Source organism: Moschus berezovskii, chromosome 5 (assembly GCF_049115385.1).
Source record: "Moschus berezovskii isolate FMDL1 chromosome 5, NW_MosBer_1.0, whole genome shotgun sequence".
Taxonomy (NCBI): Eukaryota; Metazoa; Chordata; class Mammalia; order Artiodactyla; family Moschidae; genus Moschus; species Moschus berezovskii.
The window spans coordinates 113097046-113116339 of NC_142464.1; the positions used below are offsets into that span (position 1 = coordinate 113097046).

The 19294-nt window shown below is 44.6% G+C and overlaps 1 protein-coding gene and 1 non-coding gene across 3 annotated transcripts in view; one reads left to right on the forward strand and one right to left on the reverse strand.

Annotated features, from left to right (window-relative positions):
• Positions 1 to 19294, forward strand: part of EVC2 (EvC ciliary complex subunit 2) — a 161606-nt gene that overhangs the window by 131858 nt on the left and 10454 nt on the right. For both annotated transcript variants that reach the window (XM_088836479.1, XM_088836480.1), the window contains exons 17-19: positions 7142 to 7369; positions 16602 to 16816; positions 18401 to 18488. In XM_088836479.1, the coding sequence (XP_088692605.1) occupies positions 7142 to 7369; positions 16602 to 16816; positions 18401 to 18488 (531 nt within the window). The remainder of the gene's footprint in view (positions 1 to 7141; positions 7370 to 16601; positions 16817 to 18400; positions 18489 to 19294) is intronic.
• Positions 4156 to 4227, reverse strand: TRNAH-GUG (transfer RNA histidin (anticodon GUG)). Its single transcript has one exon. It is a non-coding gene; the product is annotated as a tRNA-His (tRNA).

Genomic DNA, 19294 nt, shown 5'->3' on the forward strand with positions numbered 1-19294 from the left:
CTTTCAAGGAGCAAGCATCTTTTAATTTCATGGCTGCAGTCACCATCTGCAGTGATTTTGGAGCCCAAGAAAATTAAGTCTGACACTGTTTCCATTGTTTCTCCATTGAAATACATCCTGTATTAGTTTCCGAGGAAAGGACACATGGAGGATTTAATATTTAAAAATTTTGCAAGACTGAAAATGTTTCCTTCTGCCCCCATAATTGATGGATAATTTGACTCATCTTGGAATTCTGGAAAATTTTCGTGCCTAATTTTGATGATTTTCTCCTGGTCTTTAATCAGCCTTTCTAGATCTCTAATTATTCAGATGTCAGGCAGTTTCCCTCTTTTTCTTTTTTTGCTATTTCCTTTCTCTTTGTTCTTTTGCTTTACATTGTGGGGAATATCTATTTTTTTTTTTTTCTGGGGAACATCTTAAATTTTATTTTTCATACCTTTGAGTTGTGTTTTTGTTTTACTTTTATTTATTCATTTACTTTGGCTGTTCTGAGTCTTCTGTGCTGGGCAATTTTCTCTAGTTGCGGCAAATGGGGGCCGCTCTCTGGCTGTGGTGCCTGGGCTTACCATTTCAGTGGCCTCTCTTTGTTGTGGGGCGCCGACTCTAGGGCATGGATCTAGTAGTTGCAGCCCACGGCCCAGTTGCCCTGCAGCATGTGAGATCCTCCTGGACCAGGCACCGAACCCATGTCCCCCAAATTGGTAGGCAGATTTCTCACCATTGAGCCACCAGGGAAGCCCTTGAACTTTTATTTATATTTTTAATTTTCATTTTTTTTTCAAGAGCTTTTTTTCCCTCTCTCAGCACTCTCTTCTTAAAGAAATAACATTCTCTTGTTGTTTTAAGACTTCTATAGCTCTTGTATCTCTCTGAGAACATACATTTTTTAAGTTTCTTTTTTTAATTCCTGCATATTTATTGCTATCTCTACATTCATTAGAGTTTTCCCAGGAAATTGGCCATCCTTGGTGGCCTGCTCATGTTTAAGAGTGGTGTACTTAAAAGCTGCTTGGAGTCTCTGAGCTGTAACTGGGGTTTGCAGACTGTGACCTCCACTCTGGTGTGATTGGGCTGAACCATGAACTTGGAGAACTCCCAACAACAGTATCTTTAGAACTTTTTTGAAGTCTTGTCAGAGTTGCCAGAGAAGAGTAGTCTCCTGCCTTGCTGCATATATGTCAGGAGCCAAATGAGGGAAGAGGACTGAGATTTTTAGTGGTCAGTAAGTCAAGTTTCACTTAAGTAGAATAGCCTTAAATAGCCTTAAATAGAACGGTAGATGCATGTTATAAATCTACTGGCTTTCACCAGGAATCTCAATTGTTAATATTTTTCTACATCGTGTGTGTGTTTTATAATTAGAAATGAAGAAATTTCCTAAAGGAAGAAAGAAAATTCTCAATAATATATGTCACTTATCTTTTTCCTGCAACCCAAAGGAAGCTCTATTTAACTAATTATAGTAATGATAGTGAAAATAATAGTAGTAGTAAGAATATGGCAGCTACCATTTATTAGGGGCTTGTTAGGTACCACAGGGTCTTTCATCATAGGGGACTGGAATGCAAAAGTAGGAAGTCAAGAAACACCTGGAGTAACAGGCAAATTTGGCCTTGGAGCACGGAATGAAGCAGGGCAAAGGCTAATAGAGTTTTGTCAAGAGAACGCACTGGTCATAGCAAACACCCTCTTCCAACAACACAAGAGAAGACTCTACACATGGACATCACCAGATGGTCAACACCAAAATCAGACTGATTATATTCTTTGCAGCCAAAGATGGAGAAGCTGTATACAGTTAGCAAAAACAAGACCAGGAGCTGACTGTGGCTCAGATCATGAACTCCTTATTGCAAAATTCAGACTTAAATTGAAGAAAGTAGGGAAAACCACTAGACCATTCAGATATGACCTCAATCAAATCCCTTATGATGATACAGTGGAAGTGAGAAATAGATTTAAGGGACTAGATCTGATAGATAGAGTGCCTGATGAACTCTGGACGGAGGTTCGTGACATTGTCCAGGAGACAGGGACCAAGATCATCCCCATGGAAAAGAAATGCAAAAAAGCAAAATGGCTGTCTGAGGAGGCCTTACAAATAGCTGTGAAAAGAAGAGAAGCGAAAAGCAAAAGAGAAAAGGAAAGATATAAGCATCTGAATGCAGAGTTCCAAAGAATAGCAAGGAGAGATAAGAAAGCCTTCCTCAGCGACCAATGCAAAGAAATAGAGGAAAACAACAGAATAGGAAAAAAGAGATCTCTTGAAGAAAATTAGAGATTCCAAGGGAACATTTCATGCAAAGATGGGCTCGATAAAGGACAGAAATGGTATGGGCCTAACAGAAGCAGAAGATATTAAGAAGAGGTGGCAAGAATACACAGAAGAACTGTACAAGAAAGATCTTCACGACCAAGATAGTCACAATAACATGATCACTGACCTAGAGCCAGACGTCTTGGAATGTGAAGTCAACTGGGCCTTAGAAAGCATCACTACGAACAAAGCTAGTGGTGGTGATGGAATTCCAGTTGAGCTACTTCAAATCTTGAAAGATGATGCTGTGAAAGTGCTGCACTCAATATGCTAGCAAATTTGGAAAGCTCAGCAGTGGCCACAGGACTGGAAAAGGTCAGTCTTCATTCCAATCCCAAAGAAAGGGAATGCCAAAGAATGCTCAAAGAACCGCACAATTGCACTCATCTCACACGCTAGTAAAGTCATGCTCAAAATTCTCCAAGCCAGGCTTCAGCAATATGTGAACCAAGAACTCCCAGATGTTCAAGCAGGTTTTAGAAAAGGCAGAGGAACCAGAGATCAAATTCCCAACATCCGCTGGATCATGGAGAAAGCAAGAGAGTTCCAAAAGGACATCTATTTCTGCTTCATTGACTATGCCAAAGCCTTTGACTGTGTGGATCACAATAAACTGTGGAAAATACTGAAAGAGATGGGAATACCAGACCACCTGACCTGCCTCTTGAGAAACCTGTATGCAGGTCAGGAAGCAACAGTCAGAACTGTACATGGAACAACAGACTGGTTCCAAATAGGAAAAGGAGTACGTCAAGGCTGTATATTGTCACCTTGCTTATTTGACTTATATGCAGAGTACATCATGAGGAATGCTGGGCTGGAAGAAGCACAAGCTGAAATCCAGATTGCCAGGAGAAATATCAATAACCTCAGATATGCAGATGACACCACCCTTATGGCAGAAAGTAAAGAGGAACTCAAAGGCCTCTTGATGAAAGTGAAAGAGGAGAGTAAAAGGTTGGCTTGAAGCTCAACATTCAGAAAACAAAGATCATGGCATCTGGTCCTATCACTTCATGGGAAATAGATGGGAAAACAGTGAAAACAGTGTCAGACTGTATTTTTTGGGCTCCAAAATTACTGCAGATGCTGATTGCAGCCATGAAATTAAAAGACTCTTACTCCTTGGAAGGAAAGTTATGACCAACCTAGATAGTATATTAAAAAGCAGAGACATTACTTTGCCAACCAAGGTCTGTCTAGTCAAGGCAATGGTTTTTCCCGTGGTCATGTATGGATGTGAGAGTTGGACTGTGAAAAAAGCTGATCGCCGAAGAATTGATGCTTTTGAACTGTGGTGTTGGAGAAGACTCTTGAGAGTCCCTTGGACTGCAAGGAGATCCAACCAGTCCATTCTAAAGGAGATCAATCCTGGGTGTTCATTGGAAGGACTGATGCTGAAGCTGAAACTGCAATACTTTGGCCACCTCATGTGATGAGTTGACTCACTGGAAAAGACTCTGATGCTGGGAAAGGTTGGGGGCAGGAGGAGAAGGGGATGACAGAGAATGAGGTGGCTGGATGGCATCACTGACTCTATGGACATGAGTTTGAGTGAACTCCGGGAGTTGGTGATGGACAGGGAGGCCTGGCGTGCTGTGATTCATGGGGTCGCAAAGAGTCAGACACGACTGAGCGACTGAACTGAACTGAGGTACCACAAACTATACTAGACATTGTCACCTGTTATCTTATTGTTTGCTTTGTAGTGTAGTCGCTCAGTCGTGTCCGACTTTGCGACCCTGTGGACTGTATAGCCTATCAGGCTCCTCTGTCCATGGGATTCTCCAGGCAAGAACACTGGAGTGGATTGCCATTTCCTTCTCCAGGGGATCTTCCCAACCCAGGGATCGAACCTGGGTCTCCCGCATCACAGGCAGATGCTTTACCCTCTGAGCCACCAGGGAGTCCCATTGTTTGCTTTACACATACAAAACCGAGACTCAGAGAAGTTAAGCAATTTGTTTAGGTCACATAGCTAGTTCGGTGGTAAGAGTTCATAAGAGATTCCAGATCATCCATAAACAAAACTACACTGACTGGTTTAATCAAAGCCCACTGGCCTGCAAAGTCAAATTAATTTGTTTTGAGTTTTTTGCACTTTAATAATCTAGATGATGGGGTGGGTAGAAATGTCTTTCTAGGCATAGAAATCGACTTTTCTATCTTAAATAATGATGTTTATTTAGCAGGGTGCAATTTCACTCAACAAATATGAACACACCTTTACTGAGTCCACCCCCTTCTTGAAGATAGAGGGGAAAGTCTTAAATTTTGAATCTATCCAGCAAAGCATGATGTAGACTGATCTGCTTTGGGGAGTGGCCAGCCACTCGAATAGGAGTGAATGCTTATATTTAAATAGTGTTTCATCAACATCTCCTCCCAGCATTTGGATATAAAACTCCTGATGTGACTCCTTTCTGACCTCTGGCTTTCCTTTCTCTTTGCTGGTGACATCCTGGCCTCTTTCCATTCCTTGCCCACTTCTCTCCAAGAAGGGTGCTATCTGATTGGTGGTATTAAAGAAAGAACTGAGCATGCTCAATGCTACTTCCCCTCTCTTTAGAAGCCTGCCTGCCAGCAGGAAGCCCCCATTCTCTGACCATGATGTGATGAGCTTGCTGGGGAAGCCAGTTATTTGGGGGAGTGTCCACTCCTTTGCAAACTCATCTGAGCCACATTCTCCAATCTAGTTTTCATCAATATTAAAGCTGACATTTGGTGTCTGTCTGGCTCACCCATGCATCCAGTTGTATTTGTTTCCAAACTTATGCAAAGAGGAGGGGTGTGATGTCTTGAACTCCTTAGAGTCCCAATAATTCTCTGCTGATTGACAGGTTGATTTTATTTTGCAATAAAGGACATCAGAGAGAGCATAGAAGAAACTCCTTCAAAATGCACATTCTGTCAGGGAAACTAGGAAATTGTTTGAGCTTCATATTTAAAATAAGAGTATTTAGCAGCATACTGTTTTGGAAGTGAATTTTTATTACTTTAGGTAGCTTGAATATTTAATTAAATCTGTCATTAATACTTCATAGAAATGCAAATCTGTATCTTTTCCCAGGAGTTCTTTTAGACAAGGATGAAAGCCCCCTTTAGAGGCACATTCTCATGGTGCTGGAATTAACAAATTAAGTTTTCCAAAGAAGAAAGAATAGATGGTTAAAGAATTTTTCTTTTCTTAATTTCACTGTCCAGGTTGTTCTTGCAGTATATACAAAAGGCTTTACACTTATCCCCCATTTTAGGAATAACTTTACATAAATAGGGCTTTCCTTGTGGCTCAACTGGTAAAGAATCCACCTGCAATGTGGGGGACCTGGGTTCGATCCCTGGGTTGGGAAGATCCCTTGGATAAGGGAAAGGCTACCCACTCCAGTATTCTGGCCTGGAGAATTCCATGGACTGAATAGTCCATGGGGTCGCAAAGAGTCGGAAACGACTGAGCAACTTTCACTTTTGCATATATAAAATGAGATATCCCTCCTGGCCACCTCACTGTACCCTGGGTGTCTCCAGGGGACTAGACCTTACAGCTTACTGGGGCCATGACCTGTCCAAAGGTGGGGAAGATTGAAATCACATGGAGGAAACGTGAAAATTTAGCTCATGGCAGGTGTGTCATGAGGGGACCTTTCATCCTTTTCTTGTTTATCTCCCATCACTCATGGTTTTCCTTTTTAAGAACTTTGATAGGTTTTCTGTAGCCCCCTTTCTATTGCCTCCAGAGAAAGGCTACCTACTCTCACCTGGTGGTGAGGGTCTCTGTACTGTGGTTTCTATCTGACCTCTATGTCCTTATCTTCCACTTTTCCTCTCAGATTTGGTCTAATTCACCCTCTCACTAATCCCATAGGGACCCCGTGCATTCTGGCCTCAGTGCCTTTGGTTTGCTGTTCCCTCTTCCTGAATGCCTGGATCCTTCAATATCCAGCTCAAATGCCGATGTCTTCACAACTTTCCCCTCCCCCTTCCCCTTCTCCATCTTGTGAACTATCACAGCCCTATATAAAGACCTCCTTTATGGCACCAACCGTGTGCATGCATGCTCAGTCACTTCAGTCCTGTCTGACCCTTTGTGACCCCATGGACCAGACTCTTCTGTCCATGGGATTCTCCAGGTAAGAATACTGGAGTGGGTTGCCATGCCCTCCTCCAGGGGATCTTCACGACCCAGGTATTGACCTGCATCTCCTACATTGCTGGCGGAGTCTTTACCACTGAACCACCAAGGGAGCCCGGCATCAACCATGTCCTACCTTTAATAATAAAATTGAAATGAACAATAAACAACAGCTGCTAACCATCGTTGAACACTCCAATGTGTCAGGCACTGTTATAGTCAATTAAAGATAGGGGATTATTTAATAATCAAAATAATTCTACTTATTTTGCCTCCGGCCAAGACAGAATTTGGAGAAGGAAATGGCAACCCACTCCAGTATTCTTGCCTGGAGAATCCCATGGACAAAGGAGCCTGTACGATGGGGAAGCTTGAAGGATTTTGCCCTGGAGAGCAACACAGTTCAGTTTCCCTCCAAGAATGATAAATGTGGAATGAACAGCTAGATTCCAAAAGTCTGCAGTGAGCGTCTTTATAAGTGGAGGTGCCCTTGCTGTCTTAAACTGCACGCTGAGATCCCAGTACTGTTGCTTTTAACTCTTGAGACCTTCCTCAGGGTCCCGACTGGATGACTGGCTGCCTACCTGCACCGATACAAATACCACCGATACCGGCTGCTGTTTGTAAGCTGCACGTTCTGCTCTGCCCTCCCCTTACTTATGGCTCTCTGGTCTCTGGCTGGCCCTTTCCAGGTCCGAGGAGAGTTGCTTCGGGAGAGAGTGCAGCAGCTGGAGGCCCAGGAGGGACTCTTTGCCGAGTCCCTCGTCTCCCTGCAGTTCCAGAAGGCTGCCAGGATGGCCAGAACCCTGTGGGTGTACACCGCCCTCCTGAGCATCCAGGACCTGCTTCTGGAGGAGCTGAGTGCCTCGGAGACCCTGACCAAGTCAGCCTGCATGCAGATCCTGGAGTCACACAGCCCGGTGAGTGCAGGACCCAGGAAGGAAAGGATGCCCGCTACACTGCATCCCTCAGTGGTTCTTTCTGGTGACTGCTCCACTTCTCCCACCATCGGATGGGTGATCCGCTGTCCTGTCTCCGCCGAGGGGTCCTGGGGAGGGCTGACTCCTGGGGAGGGCTGAGTGAGGTAACTTACATGGGAGGCTGGTGCACTGCTACTGCCCAAGCCTCCTCTATTTCGTTGCCTTTAGAAAGCAGATCTTTTAAATGTTAGCATTTTTAACATCTGGGAACCTGGGATTCTTCTTGCAGCCAGCAGCTATTTGTTTCTTTGATAGTGCTATGAAAAGGAGAGAGAGAAATGGCAACCCACCCCAGTATTCTTGCCCGCAGAATCCCGTGGACACAGAAGCCTGGTAGGTTCCCAGTCCATGGGATTGAAAGAGTCGGACACGACTTAGTGACTAAACCACCACCATGAAAAGCAGCTGTGTAGCTTTCAGTGAGGGCTTCCCAGGTGGCGCCAGTGGTAAAGAACCCACCTGCCAACGCAGGAGATGTAAGAGATGCATGCTGGATCCCTGGGTTGGGAAGATCCCCTGGAGGAGGGCATGGCAACCCACGCCACGGTTCTTGTCTGGAGAATCCCATGGACAGAGCAGCCTGGTGGGCTACAGTCCATGGGGTCACAAAGCGTCGGACATGCCTGAAGCAACTTAGCACAGCTTTCAGTGAAGGGCGCCTTAGATGTTATGAAGTATTGGATTCGTTTTTATTTTCAAAATTTTAATTATTACCATTATTTCTATATGCTGCATGTTTTCAAGGTGTGGGAGGTATTATTCATAACACAAAAGCTAGCAGTGTAACTGCTTTGAGGACTAATTTTAGTTCCTATATGTGTAATTTTAGAATTTTATGTATTATTATAATAGTCCCCTAAATGGAACTCACATTTATTCAGTGCCATGTGTGTGGCAGGCAAGCACTAACAAGCTGTGTGAAATGGGTGTGCTCTCGTTTAAACATTAATAATTCTTTACTCAATCATGTGTCTTAAGATGATCATTTAAGCATGATTAATAATAAGTTGCAATTTTATGCCTCTTTGCAATTATGTTCTTTGTCAGACATTATGTCAGTTAATCATTGAGCCATGCTGTGAACTCGGTAGTGTTTCTGTGCCCAGTTCTCAAGTAAAGAAATGAGATTCGGGCAAGTGGCAGGTCAAGCTTTTTCCAAGGTCCACAGAGCTAGTTAAGTGAAATCTATTATTTTCTGACTTTATCCCCTGAGTCATGTCCACAGATATCTCAGTTGATCCTGTCAATGGAGGTTCCCATTTCTTCATAGAAAATCACAAATAACATTAGAATCTGAAGCACGTGTGCTTGGTCACTCTGTCGTGTCTGACTCTTTGTGACCCCATGGACTGCAGCCTGCCAGGCTTCTCTGTCCATGGGATTTCCCAGACAAGAATACTGGATCATCCCAGAGGGAGGATAAAGGGAGGAGGGAGGTGGGAGGGGGGTTCAGGAGGGGGAACTCATGTACACCCGGGGCGGATTCATGTCAATGTATGGCAAAAACCAACCAATATAATATTGTAAAATAATTAGCCTCCGATAAAAAAAAAAAAATTTAAAAAAAAGAATACTGGAGTGGGTAGCCATTTCATTCTCCAGGGAATCTTCCCATCCCAGGGATCAAAGCTGCATCTCTTGTGTCTCCCACATTGGCAGACAGATTCTTCACTACTGTGCCACCTGGGAGGCCAGATTCTGAAGAGTCCAGGCTATTTTTCCAGCAAATATAGTTCACCATGCACTGTGAAACCTTCTTGTAGGTATAGGAAGGAAGGGGAAACTCTGTGGATATCCCAGCACAAAACATCTGGACACTGGATAAATAAAAATAAATGTACTTTTTCTTGCTTTGTGAGTTCACAGTAGGATGAGGAAAATCCCCAAGGGATGAGGATAGCTTGGAAAAATCTGAACTCACAGAAAGAGATGAATGCAAACTCAGAAGCTGAAATCCAAAAGCCAAGGGAGAAAACCAGGACCTCCAGGGGTTGGAGGGTTAATTTGAAGGACCAGGAGGTGGGGCTGTGGGATATCCTGAGGAGTAGAGCAACCAGTGGAGGGTGGGTGGTGGGGGGAAGCACTTGTGCTCAAAGGAGCCCCCAGGATCACCTGACCATTTCTAGCCCTGGCAGGGTTGGGGGTGGGGAGTCCCCTCTGTGAGTTTGTCATCAAAGTTTTCTGCTAACAGGACAAAGGAATTCAAAAATGCTTTAGCCATTCAGTCAGAAAATCTCCAAGGTGATGAATTAAATTAGACATGCAAATATCTGGCAAGATCGACCATTTAAAAAAGAGATAAAGAAGTAATATCAGAAGTATAAAAGGCAACATGACAATAGATGCCCTAGAGTTTTTAAAAATAAGAGAATTCTATGAAAAATAATTTTATGTGGGTGAATTTCAACATTTCTAAAAAATTATAGCTCGCCAAAATTGGCTAAAGTAGAAAAAAATCTCCATACTCCTGTTACCATGAAAGAAATTGATTCAATAGTTTCAGAATCTTCTGACACACACAAAAATATCTAACCTTGATAGTTTTATAGGCGAACTCCATCAAACCTTCAGTTCAGTTCAGTCGCTCAGTCGTGTCCGACTCTGCGACCCCATGAATCACAGCACACCAGGCCTCCCTGTCCATCACCAACTCCCGGAGTTCACTCAAACTCATGTCCATCAAGTTGGTGATGCCATCCAGCCATCTCATTCTCTGTCGTCCCCTTCTCCTCCCGCCCCCAATCCCTCCCAGCATCAGAGTCTTTTCCAGTGAGTCAACTCTTCGCATGAGGTAGCCAAAGTATTGGAGTTTCAGCTTTAGCATCAGTCCTTCCAATGAACACTCAGGATTGATCTCCTCTAGAATGGACTGGTTGGCTCTCCTTGCAGTCCAAGGGACTCTCAAGAGTCTTCTCCAGCACCACAGTTCAAAAGCATCCATTCTTCGGCAATCAGCTTTCTTCACAGTCCAACTCTCACATCCATACATGACTTTAAGATAGCAAAATTTTCCAATCTCACATGCAGATCATTCAGATGTTAAAAAAAAAGTAGAGAATATTCCTCATTTCATGAAGCTCAGGTAACTTTGACACCAAAACCAGACATGACTAGTATGAGAAAGAATAATTACGGTTTAGTCTTACCTATGAGCCTAGATGTACAATTCATAAACAAAATATTAATGAATAATCCAATCATCTATAAAAAGATACAGCACAACCAGTATGAGTTTTTTCCAGGAAGGTAAGGTTGGTTTAACACTAAAACATGTATGGACAAAATTCATCAGATTAACAGATTAAAGAAACACAATTCCTGTGATTATCTTGGTATGAACAGAACAGGTAATTTCTTGAATTCAGCGCCCATCCAATGTAAGACTTCTTAGCAAATTAGTAATAGGAGGAAATCCTGCAAGATATTTACCCAGAACCCACAGGGAGTATCACTGCTAGGTGATTGGCATGGAGGCAAGGCCACTGCCTGGAATTACAGGTGAAGGAGGTGAGGTCTTCAGAGGAGGGGCAGGACCATGGTCATGTGTCAAGCAAATGGGGAACAAAGACATTAGGAGCCTCTGGCTTTTAATTCCCAATTCATCTCTTCATTATAATGAAGTATAGAGGGGAAGGAGGAGTTTATAAACTCTCTGAGAAACACCTCAATTCAACCCTGAGACACCTAATGGCCCTTTTTACTTGCAACAGCCCTCTTTCCTACTAGCAATGTAGCACAACACTTACATTTTCAATTTTACATTAAAGCCCTTTTGAGTGACATCAAAGCTTCCTTATTCTCGAATGTGCTTGAAGTAGAAGAGTTAATATGTCCTGAATTGGAAGCAACTGATAAAACTATGGATACAATGCCAGTTTTTTTTTTTTATTTTAATGAAGATTTACATTTGGAGGGAAGACAAACCTATCATTTTACACTTGATATTAGACTTTCATTCTGCAATTTGATCATTCTGGGAAAACCACTTTCCCGTTGGGAATGGGCTTTTAAGCTGTTACACATTCAGAATTTAAAAAGTGTGAAATGAAATGCTTTGGAAGCAATGACTCCTAAGAAAACTGTCAGGTTCCCCTCATTTGATGACGCGTTTAGACTCATTTTGTGAAATTGGACCACAGAAAAGACATAATTGAATCGTGGGGTTGAATGGCAATCATGGACAGCTTTAAATGTGATGGTCTTACTCATAACACATCACGTGCCCCCAGGCTAACTACACCCACTGTATTTAATCCGGTTTAAGTTGCTTCCTGCCTATCTACTTTTCCAAGCCTGGACTGGACATCTTCCGTTTCTGGCCTCTGCCTTACTGCCCACTCGCTACCAGGCACTCAGTCTGTCGATTCTGCCTTAATTTTCTCACTTTGACCTTTTCTCACTTTCTAATTTTCTCACTTTCACCCAGCTTCGCTACTTAGACAGATTTAGGCCTGAAAACAAAAAGCACACCAGGAGCAGCTCTCATCAGGGCCAGGGCATCGTGTTAAGTGTGTAAACCTTCTGTCTGCCCCGAGATGTTTTTATTCCCATTCCACAGATGGAGCTGAGGCTTAGGACTGTTAACTCATTTTGCCACAATCCCAGAACTGGAAATCAAAGCCCACGCCTCCTGCTCGCAAAGCCCAGTTCCTGTTCTCACACCAATTTCCGCCTGCCTCCTTCTTTCCCTACTGCAGTCTCATCCACCCTTCAGCCAAAGGAACATTTCTGAAAAATAAAAATAATGAGTGACAGCCCCATTCCCAGCTCTGTATTTTAATATCTCCCCTCTACCTCTTCCTCCCTCAGACCCTGCATTTTAGCCCTTGGACCTTCCTGAACACTTGAGATACATTGAGGCCTCAGTTCCTTTGAAGGACCTCTGTCCAGAATGCTTCTGCTGCCCACCCTACAATCTCCTCGCTGGCAGCTGCAACAAGCCAAAGGTTGCCCCTTCTGTGAAGCCATCCATGATTCCCTTGGGCAGAGTTGATTTCTCCTAGCTCTGTGCTCAAGTCACCCTCCATCTAGATTCCCTGAGGTGACCTGTTACCTGTCACTGTATCTGTGTTTGCACAACTGTCTCCCACGCTAGACCGTGAGTTTCCAGAGTCTAGGGGCCGTGTCTCATTCACCCAGAATCCCTCATGCCCAGTAAATGACCTGGAACTGTCTTCATCATCATCATCTTCCCATCTGTCCATCCATCCGTTCATTCAACAGATGTCTACAGAGTGCTTTCCAGAGACAATGGGAGCAAGAGATAGGGCCCCGAGTTAGGGAAACCTGAGGTTACTCCTCTCTCAGGTTCTTGGGACTTCACATGTCCTTACACTCTCTGCTCCTTAGCTAACTTATTTATAAAATGGGGTATTAACAGACTCCTAGTTTGTGCTGGTTTATGAAGATCAAATACATTAATTCATGTAAAGATACCATGAATCGATTCCAGCACAATGTGGAAGTTCGGTACATGCTAATTGTCATTATTATTATTAATAATAAGATGACGCTGATTACTGTGACTCCTTCCATAGGCCAGGCGCCTGCTCCCTGTTGGGAAGCTGCTGCTGCTGTTCAGTCACTCACTTGTGTCCAACTCTTGCGACTCTATGAATTGTAGCCCGCCAGGCTCCTTTGTTCATGGGATCTCCAGGCGAGAATACTGGAGTGGGTTGCCATTTCCTTCTCCAGGGGATCTTCCAGACCCAGGGATCCAATCCAGGTTTCCTGTTTGGCAGGCAGATTCTTTACAGCTGAACCACCTGCAAAGCCTACTCCTTGCTAGGGAGAGGGATGAACAAGACAATCCCAGAGTTCCCTGCCTCAGCGTCAAAACTCTAGTGAAGAGAGCAGATTCTAGATTCAATTCCAGAACCTCATCTTGGATTCCAGTAGTGCTGAGTGCCAGGGGTTTGAGGATAGGACTGACGCCTGGGAGAACCTGCCATCAGCAACTTAGAACCTGCAGGGTATGTTTGTTCCCAACTGGTGTTCACCTGGTCTTGGAAAATCAAAGTGTGACATGTCAGCTTTCTGTGCTTTGCTTGTTTCAGGGACACTGGCAAGTATGGGTTAGTCCCTTCCTTCCCCATGCAGTGGGCTGGGGCTGGCACCTCCGTGGAAGCCTGGTCCATGACCAGCTCCAGGCACACTGACAGAACATGAGAGTGGAAACTCATTAGTGCTGTTGGAAATGCTGTGTTTGGTTATGTTTCCATTTGGGATGCAGCGAAGAGAAGGATGGCAACAATTGGAAATCTCATCATGCCAGAAGCCCATACTCAGAGCATTCCAAACTTTTCACAGAGCTGGAGGCAAAACCTATATGCTCTCCATGCTATTACTTCAGTTTACTTCTCTGGACATTTTCTCCATGTCTTGATTTTTGAGTAATGTTTCTGAGACTTTGATGCAAGCTTTGGTGCCTCTGCAGAAAGGCAGATTGTTTTGTACAAAATTTAGGAGGATCAAGGACCACCATCACCTGATGATGTCTATCCAAGGCCTCTTAGGATCAAATCCCACCCTCACCCCACCGCCAGGTAGAACACTGGCCAATCTGGTGAATAATGGGTTCGATGACAATGGTTTCAATGATTAACCTCTAAGGACCACCTTCCTGCCCACCCTCTCTTCTCCGCCTAAACAGACTGTGGATAGTCTCTTGTACCCAGATTCTCTGACTCTGATGGCCTCAGGCTGCCAATTTCTTGTTTGGCCAGTGAGAGACAGTATAGCTTGGGAGTTAAGGCACAAACCAAATCATGGAGCCAGCTGACCCAGCGCCATATTCTCGTTCTGCCACTAAAGATTCATGGACGTGCGTGCTGAGTCCCTTCAGTCATGTCCAGCTTTTTACCACCCTATGAACTGCAGCCTTCCAGGTTCCTCTGTCCATGGGATTCTCCAGACAAGAATACTGGAGTGGGTTGCCATGCCTTCACTCAGGGGATCTTCCTGACCCAGGGACACATCTCCTGGGTCTCCTGCATTGCAGGTGGATTCTTCACTGCTGAGTCACCTGGGAAGCCCCCTTAAGAATCACATGACCTGGCAAATTACTTTTTCTCTTTGCCTCAGTTTCCACATAGGTAACAGAAAAGAAGTATGGTTTCCATATAATTTTTATAAGGATTCAATGAGATTAATCTATGCAGGGCACTGAGAGCAGCGCTGGGTGTGACCTGAGTATGGTTGGTGTGAGGCATGATCCACGTTTGCTGGTCCAGCCCAGTCTTCATCGTGTAGAATACATGCTGATACCCCACATACATTTGTAACAGGTGTGAGCTGCTAGGCAGGTGCCATGTGCTGCAGGTAAGGGGGTAGAAATGCAGCCCTGCCCCCCAGGAGCTCACACTCTAGCAGGAAATAGAGCATTGTTCTAGTCTGCTTGTGCTGCTGTGTCCAAACACTGTAGACTTCAGGGCTTTAATAACAGACATTGATTTTCTCATGGTTCTTGAGGCTGGGAAGTCCAAAATCAAGATGCCAGCTGATTCTGTTTCTGGTGAAGAATCTGTGGTTTGTGCACAACTGCCTTCTCACTGTGTTCTCATGTGACAGAGAGAGCTCCAATCTCTTTTTCTTCCTGTAAGGGCACTAATCCCATCATGGGGGCCCCACCCTCATGTCTGTCTAAACCTATGCATGACTGCTTGGTGTCCTGTCTGACTCTTTGCAATCCTATGGACTGTAGCCTGCCAGGCTCCTCTGTCTATGAGATTTTCCCGGCAAGAATACTGGAGTGGGTTGCCATTTTCTCCTCCAGGGGATCTTCGCAACTCAGGGATGGAGCCTGCGTCTCTTGCATCTCTTGCATTGGTAGGCGGGTTCTTTACCACTAGTGCCGCCTGGGAAGCCCTGCTAACCCCTAAAGCCCACACCTCCACAGCTCCAGGCACCCTCTCACTGAGGATTAGGGATCCAGCATATGGATTTAAGGGACCACAAGCATTCATTCAGTCTGTAACAGGAAAATACTAGGGGTAGTGAGTGGGCAGTTGAGGAAGGGGTGTCTGTATCTCCCAAGGAACTTAGGGAGCCTGTAGGAAGTCCCTGACTGCTTTTGATTACCGAGGCAGCCATTTTTAAAACATCTGACTGAAATAAATAGGTTTTCGACTAAACAACTAAATAAAAGCAGACTGTCCCACCCATGAAGTTCCTGTTTCTGGGAAGTTCTGGTTGACCTGCATACCTGACCTCTTGAGTGAACCTGCTTTGCCCTCTCTGCACCCTGATTCCTGCTCTTTTAAGTTCACCAACAGAAAGAGAACCAGTGACCCCTAGGCACCTCACTTTTGACCCCCAAAAAGGCAGAGCACCCAGGCCATGTTCTTTTTCTCTACTTGTGACCCTGCTGTGTGGCCCGGGTGTGCCATGCACCCTCCAGAATGTGTTCCTTGTTTTTTCAAGGTCCTCGATGGTTGTGGCTGAGGTGGTGTCCCAGTGCGCAGGCGCAAGCTGCTAACTTCGTAACGTGCTTCTCTTCCCTGACATCTTTCTAGCCTTCATTTTCTAGTGTCTGCTTAATATTTAATTTGTACTGAATGTTTAATACTGAAGTTTTACTGAAGATAATATTTTTCAGCTTTTCATTTTGAAATAATTATAGATTCACAAGAAGTTACAAATATAGTCATAAGAGTCACAAGGACTGGTCCAACCTCAGCATCAGGGAAGTGTCTCTGGGGGCTGCCACAGGGAATGTGGCCCCCGGCGAGGACCCCCAGCAGCTCCAGCCAGTAGCATCATGGACTATGGCTCAGACCAGCACAAAGCAGTTCCCCCAAGGAGGTTCTTCTAAAGCCAGTCCTTGACAGAAGACTCAGAGTTGGCCAGGCAACAGAGGAAGGGCCTGCAGGTAGGGCGCAGCATGTGCAAAGGCGCGAGAGACCCGGATGCAGTCTCACTGTGCTGTTCGCACAGCTGGATGGCGGGGGCGGACAGTGATGGGGAACACATGTCCACCCACGGCTGATTCATGTCAATGTATGGCAGAAACCACTACAATATGGTAAAGTAATTAGCCTCCAATTAAAATAAATTAATTAATTAAAAAATAAAAGAGGAGGTCCTGCTAGACTTGCAGCGCCGAGCCGAGAGGGGTGGATTTTATCCTGCAGCCCACCTGCCTTGTGCTCAGTACCTGCCCCTCTGTGTGCAGGAGCTCCAGGAGCTGGAGAGAAAGCTGGAGGACCAGCTGGCACACCAGGAGGCAGCCCAGCTGCAGCGGGCACTGGACAGTCGGCAGCAGTGGGCAGGCGAAGGACCTGGGCTCCTGCAGGAACCGGAGGAGACAGATTCTGAAAGGCAGGTCTCTGCTGTCCTGTGGCGAGCCCTTAGCAAGGGTCAGAAGCTACTGGAGCATCACCAGCAGAGGTGAGCTAAGGATCCAGTGTAAGACATCTTCTTTATGCTTTCATCTGTGGAGGGACACTTAGGTTGCTTCCATATCTTGGCTATTGTAAATAATGTTGCAGTGAACACAGAGCTACATATATCTTTCAGAAAACACAACTTTTAACAGCTTCGTAATTTTCCACTGTGAAGAACAGGGTGAAAACTATAATACATAGCATGGCTCCATTTTTGAAAACACAAGTTCATTGAAAGAAAATAGGCCAGACTGTAATAGACGTGATTTTTGTGTGGTGAGATTACAGGTGACTTTAATGTGTTTGATTATGCTTTTCTGTGTAAACACAACATCAAAGCACAGTTCTGTTCCATTGAAATAATTGCATAAGAGACTGACTCTGTTTGATCAGAGGAAAATGCTCAGAGATGTTGATTTGACTTAGACTTGATTGTGGATTTTAGTATATTTAACATCCTAAAGTATTCCATGCTTCATGGAGAAAATTGCTGGTGATCAAGCTTTTTGTATAAGTTGTACCCTCACCGGGTTTAGATTGTATTAACCAAAAAGAAGGCAGGATGGATAACCCAGGATACCAACTTTAATTGGCTGAGGTGACAGACTGGGAAAACCACCTTGTGGGGAAGTCAAGAAGCCTGATGGAGACCTCATGTGATAAGGTGCCGCCCAGCTTCTGCAGTCAGAGCCAGGTCCACTGGCTCTCTTGAAGTGTTGGGCCCACTTCAACACAGGAGCACATGATGGATGAAGACCCCAGACCTTGGTGTTCTTGAGCACCAGGCATGACAGCTAATACTGAGAATTTTCACATTAGAGGGAACAAAAAGTGCCCACTGTACTGAGCGGGCATCTTAAATGCCTGGCAGCTCCATTTAATGGATGGATCTATTTATCTAGGGTAACTTAACTCACATGGTAGTGGGATCAGGCGGACAACAACCCAGAAGGCTTCACAGCTTCACTCTAAACCAAGCGGCCATGGAGACAATTTTATAATTAACCTAGGGTGTGGAGATAGGTGCTTGGAAATGGGACGTGCGTTCCTGAGTCAAATTTATGAATGGGTAACTAATCTCCTGGATGCCAGAAATACTTCAGGGAAGGTTTTCATCCTTGTCTGGGGAATAACAAAGCACAGAGAATACCTGACCCTAATGATTATTAAACAATATCTATTAAACTACAAAGCCTTTGACGACAGAGAAGTGATTCATTGCAGTCATGGGTGGGTCAGCAGAAGGACAGGAAAGACTGTAAGGGCCCAAGATGACATCAGTTATGCTAATAGCCATTCAGAGCACAGACTGCCCTGCAAAGCCACAGAAAAGTCCCCATATGGTTCCTACAAAATTCTCACTTGAAGGAGCCCTCCATCCTGGTGAGCAGTCCCTGATTCATTTATTTGAAAGATAATCTAGCTAAAAAGAGGCCAGCTTCTTCTGGCTATCTCTTTTGATGGATTTTCTTTTTTACATCATGTAGATTAGGTTTGTGATTCTTTGTTATTTAACCAACTAGATAGTCTTCTTATAGGATCACTTTATAACAACACTGAACTGATGGAGATTTTGTTTTCACCCTAGTTTGAGAGAGGAGCAAGAAGACAGTGTCGTGCTGGAAGATTTGCTGGAGAATATGGAGACTGACACCTTTGTGACCCTGTACAGCCAGGTGAGAACAAGTTCACCGTGTCCTGGGTCCATCCCTTGCCAGCCCATAGCTCAACGTTTTTCTCAGAGTCCACGTTTCCTCACTTGCAGGACACAGATGATAACAGGAACCTTGAGAACTGCTAAGAGGATTTGTGAAAAGGCCTGGCCCAGGGCCAGCACCTACGGGACATTCAAGCAGGGGTCACGGCAGCAGCAAAAACAGTAGTAATCTCTGCCCTGGTCAGTTTCCTTTCTGTGATTAGACAGGCACCCAAATGATCTTCTTTTCAGTCTTAAATAGGTTTAACATACACAGAGTAAGTTCCACCAGGAACAAAGTTAGTCATTGAAATCTGGGCCATATAAGGAGAATGCTAAGATTGCACACTACGTTTCAACTTTGCTGTGTTGAGGTTAGGTAGTCTCATTCTTGGCCAGAGCTGCCAAGTGCTGCCAGAGCCCTCACCAGCGTTCCTGAGACAGAGCATGAGGCTATGTGCATGGAGCCATATGCAGAATTACATAACTCTAGTAGTGTTTTATGTGCATCTCAAGGTGGGCTTCCTGGTTACTTTGAGTCTCAGCAAATCTGATTTGTGACAGTGGCTTATGCCAATCACGGGCCATTGGGAGGTAGTTGTTGCTGACCTTGCTTCAGTTCAACGATGTCACTGTTACACTCTGATTCTTCCCAGCTCTCCTTGAAGTTCCAGCTGCTGTTTCTGTGTTCACGTGAAGAGGGTAAAGGTAGAACACAATCACTCTGCTGTCTTTTCTTTCCAAGAAAGTACATGCCACCAAGTCTCTGAAGCAAATTATACTCTC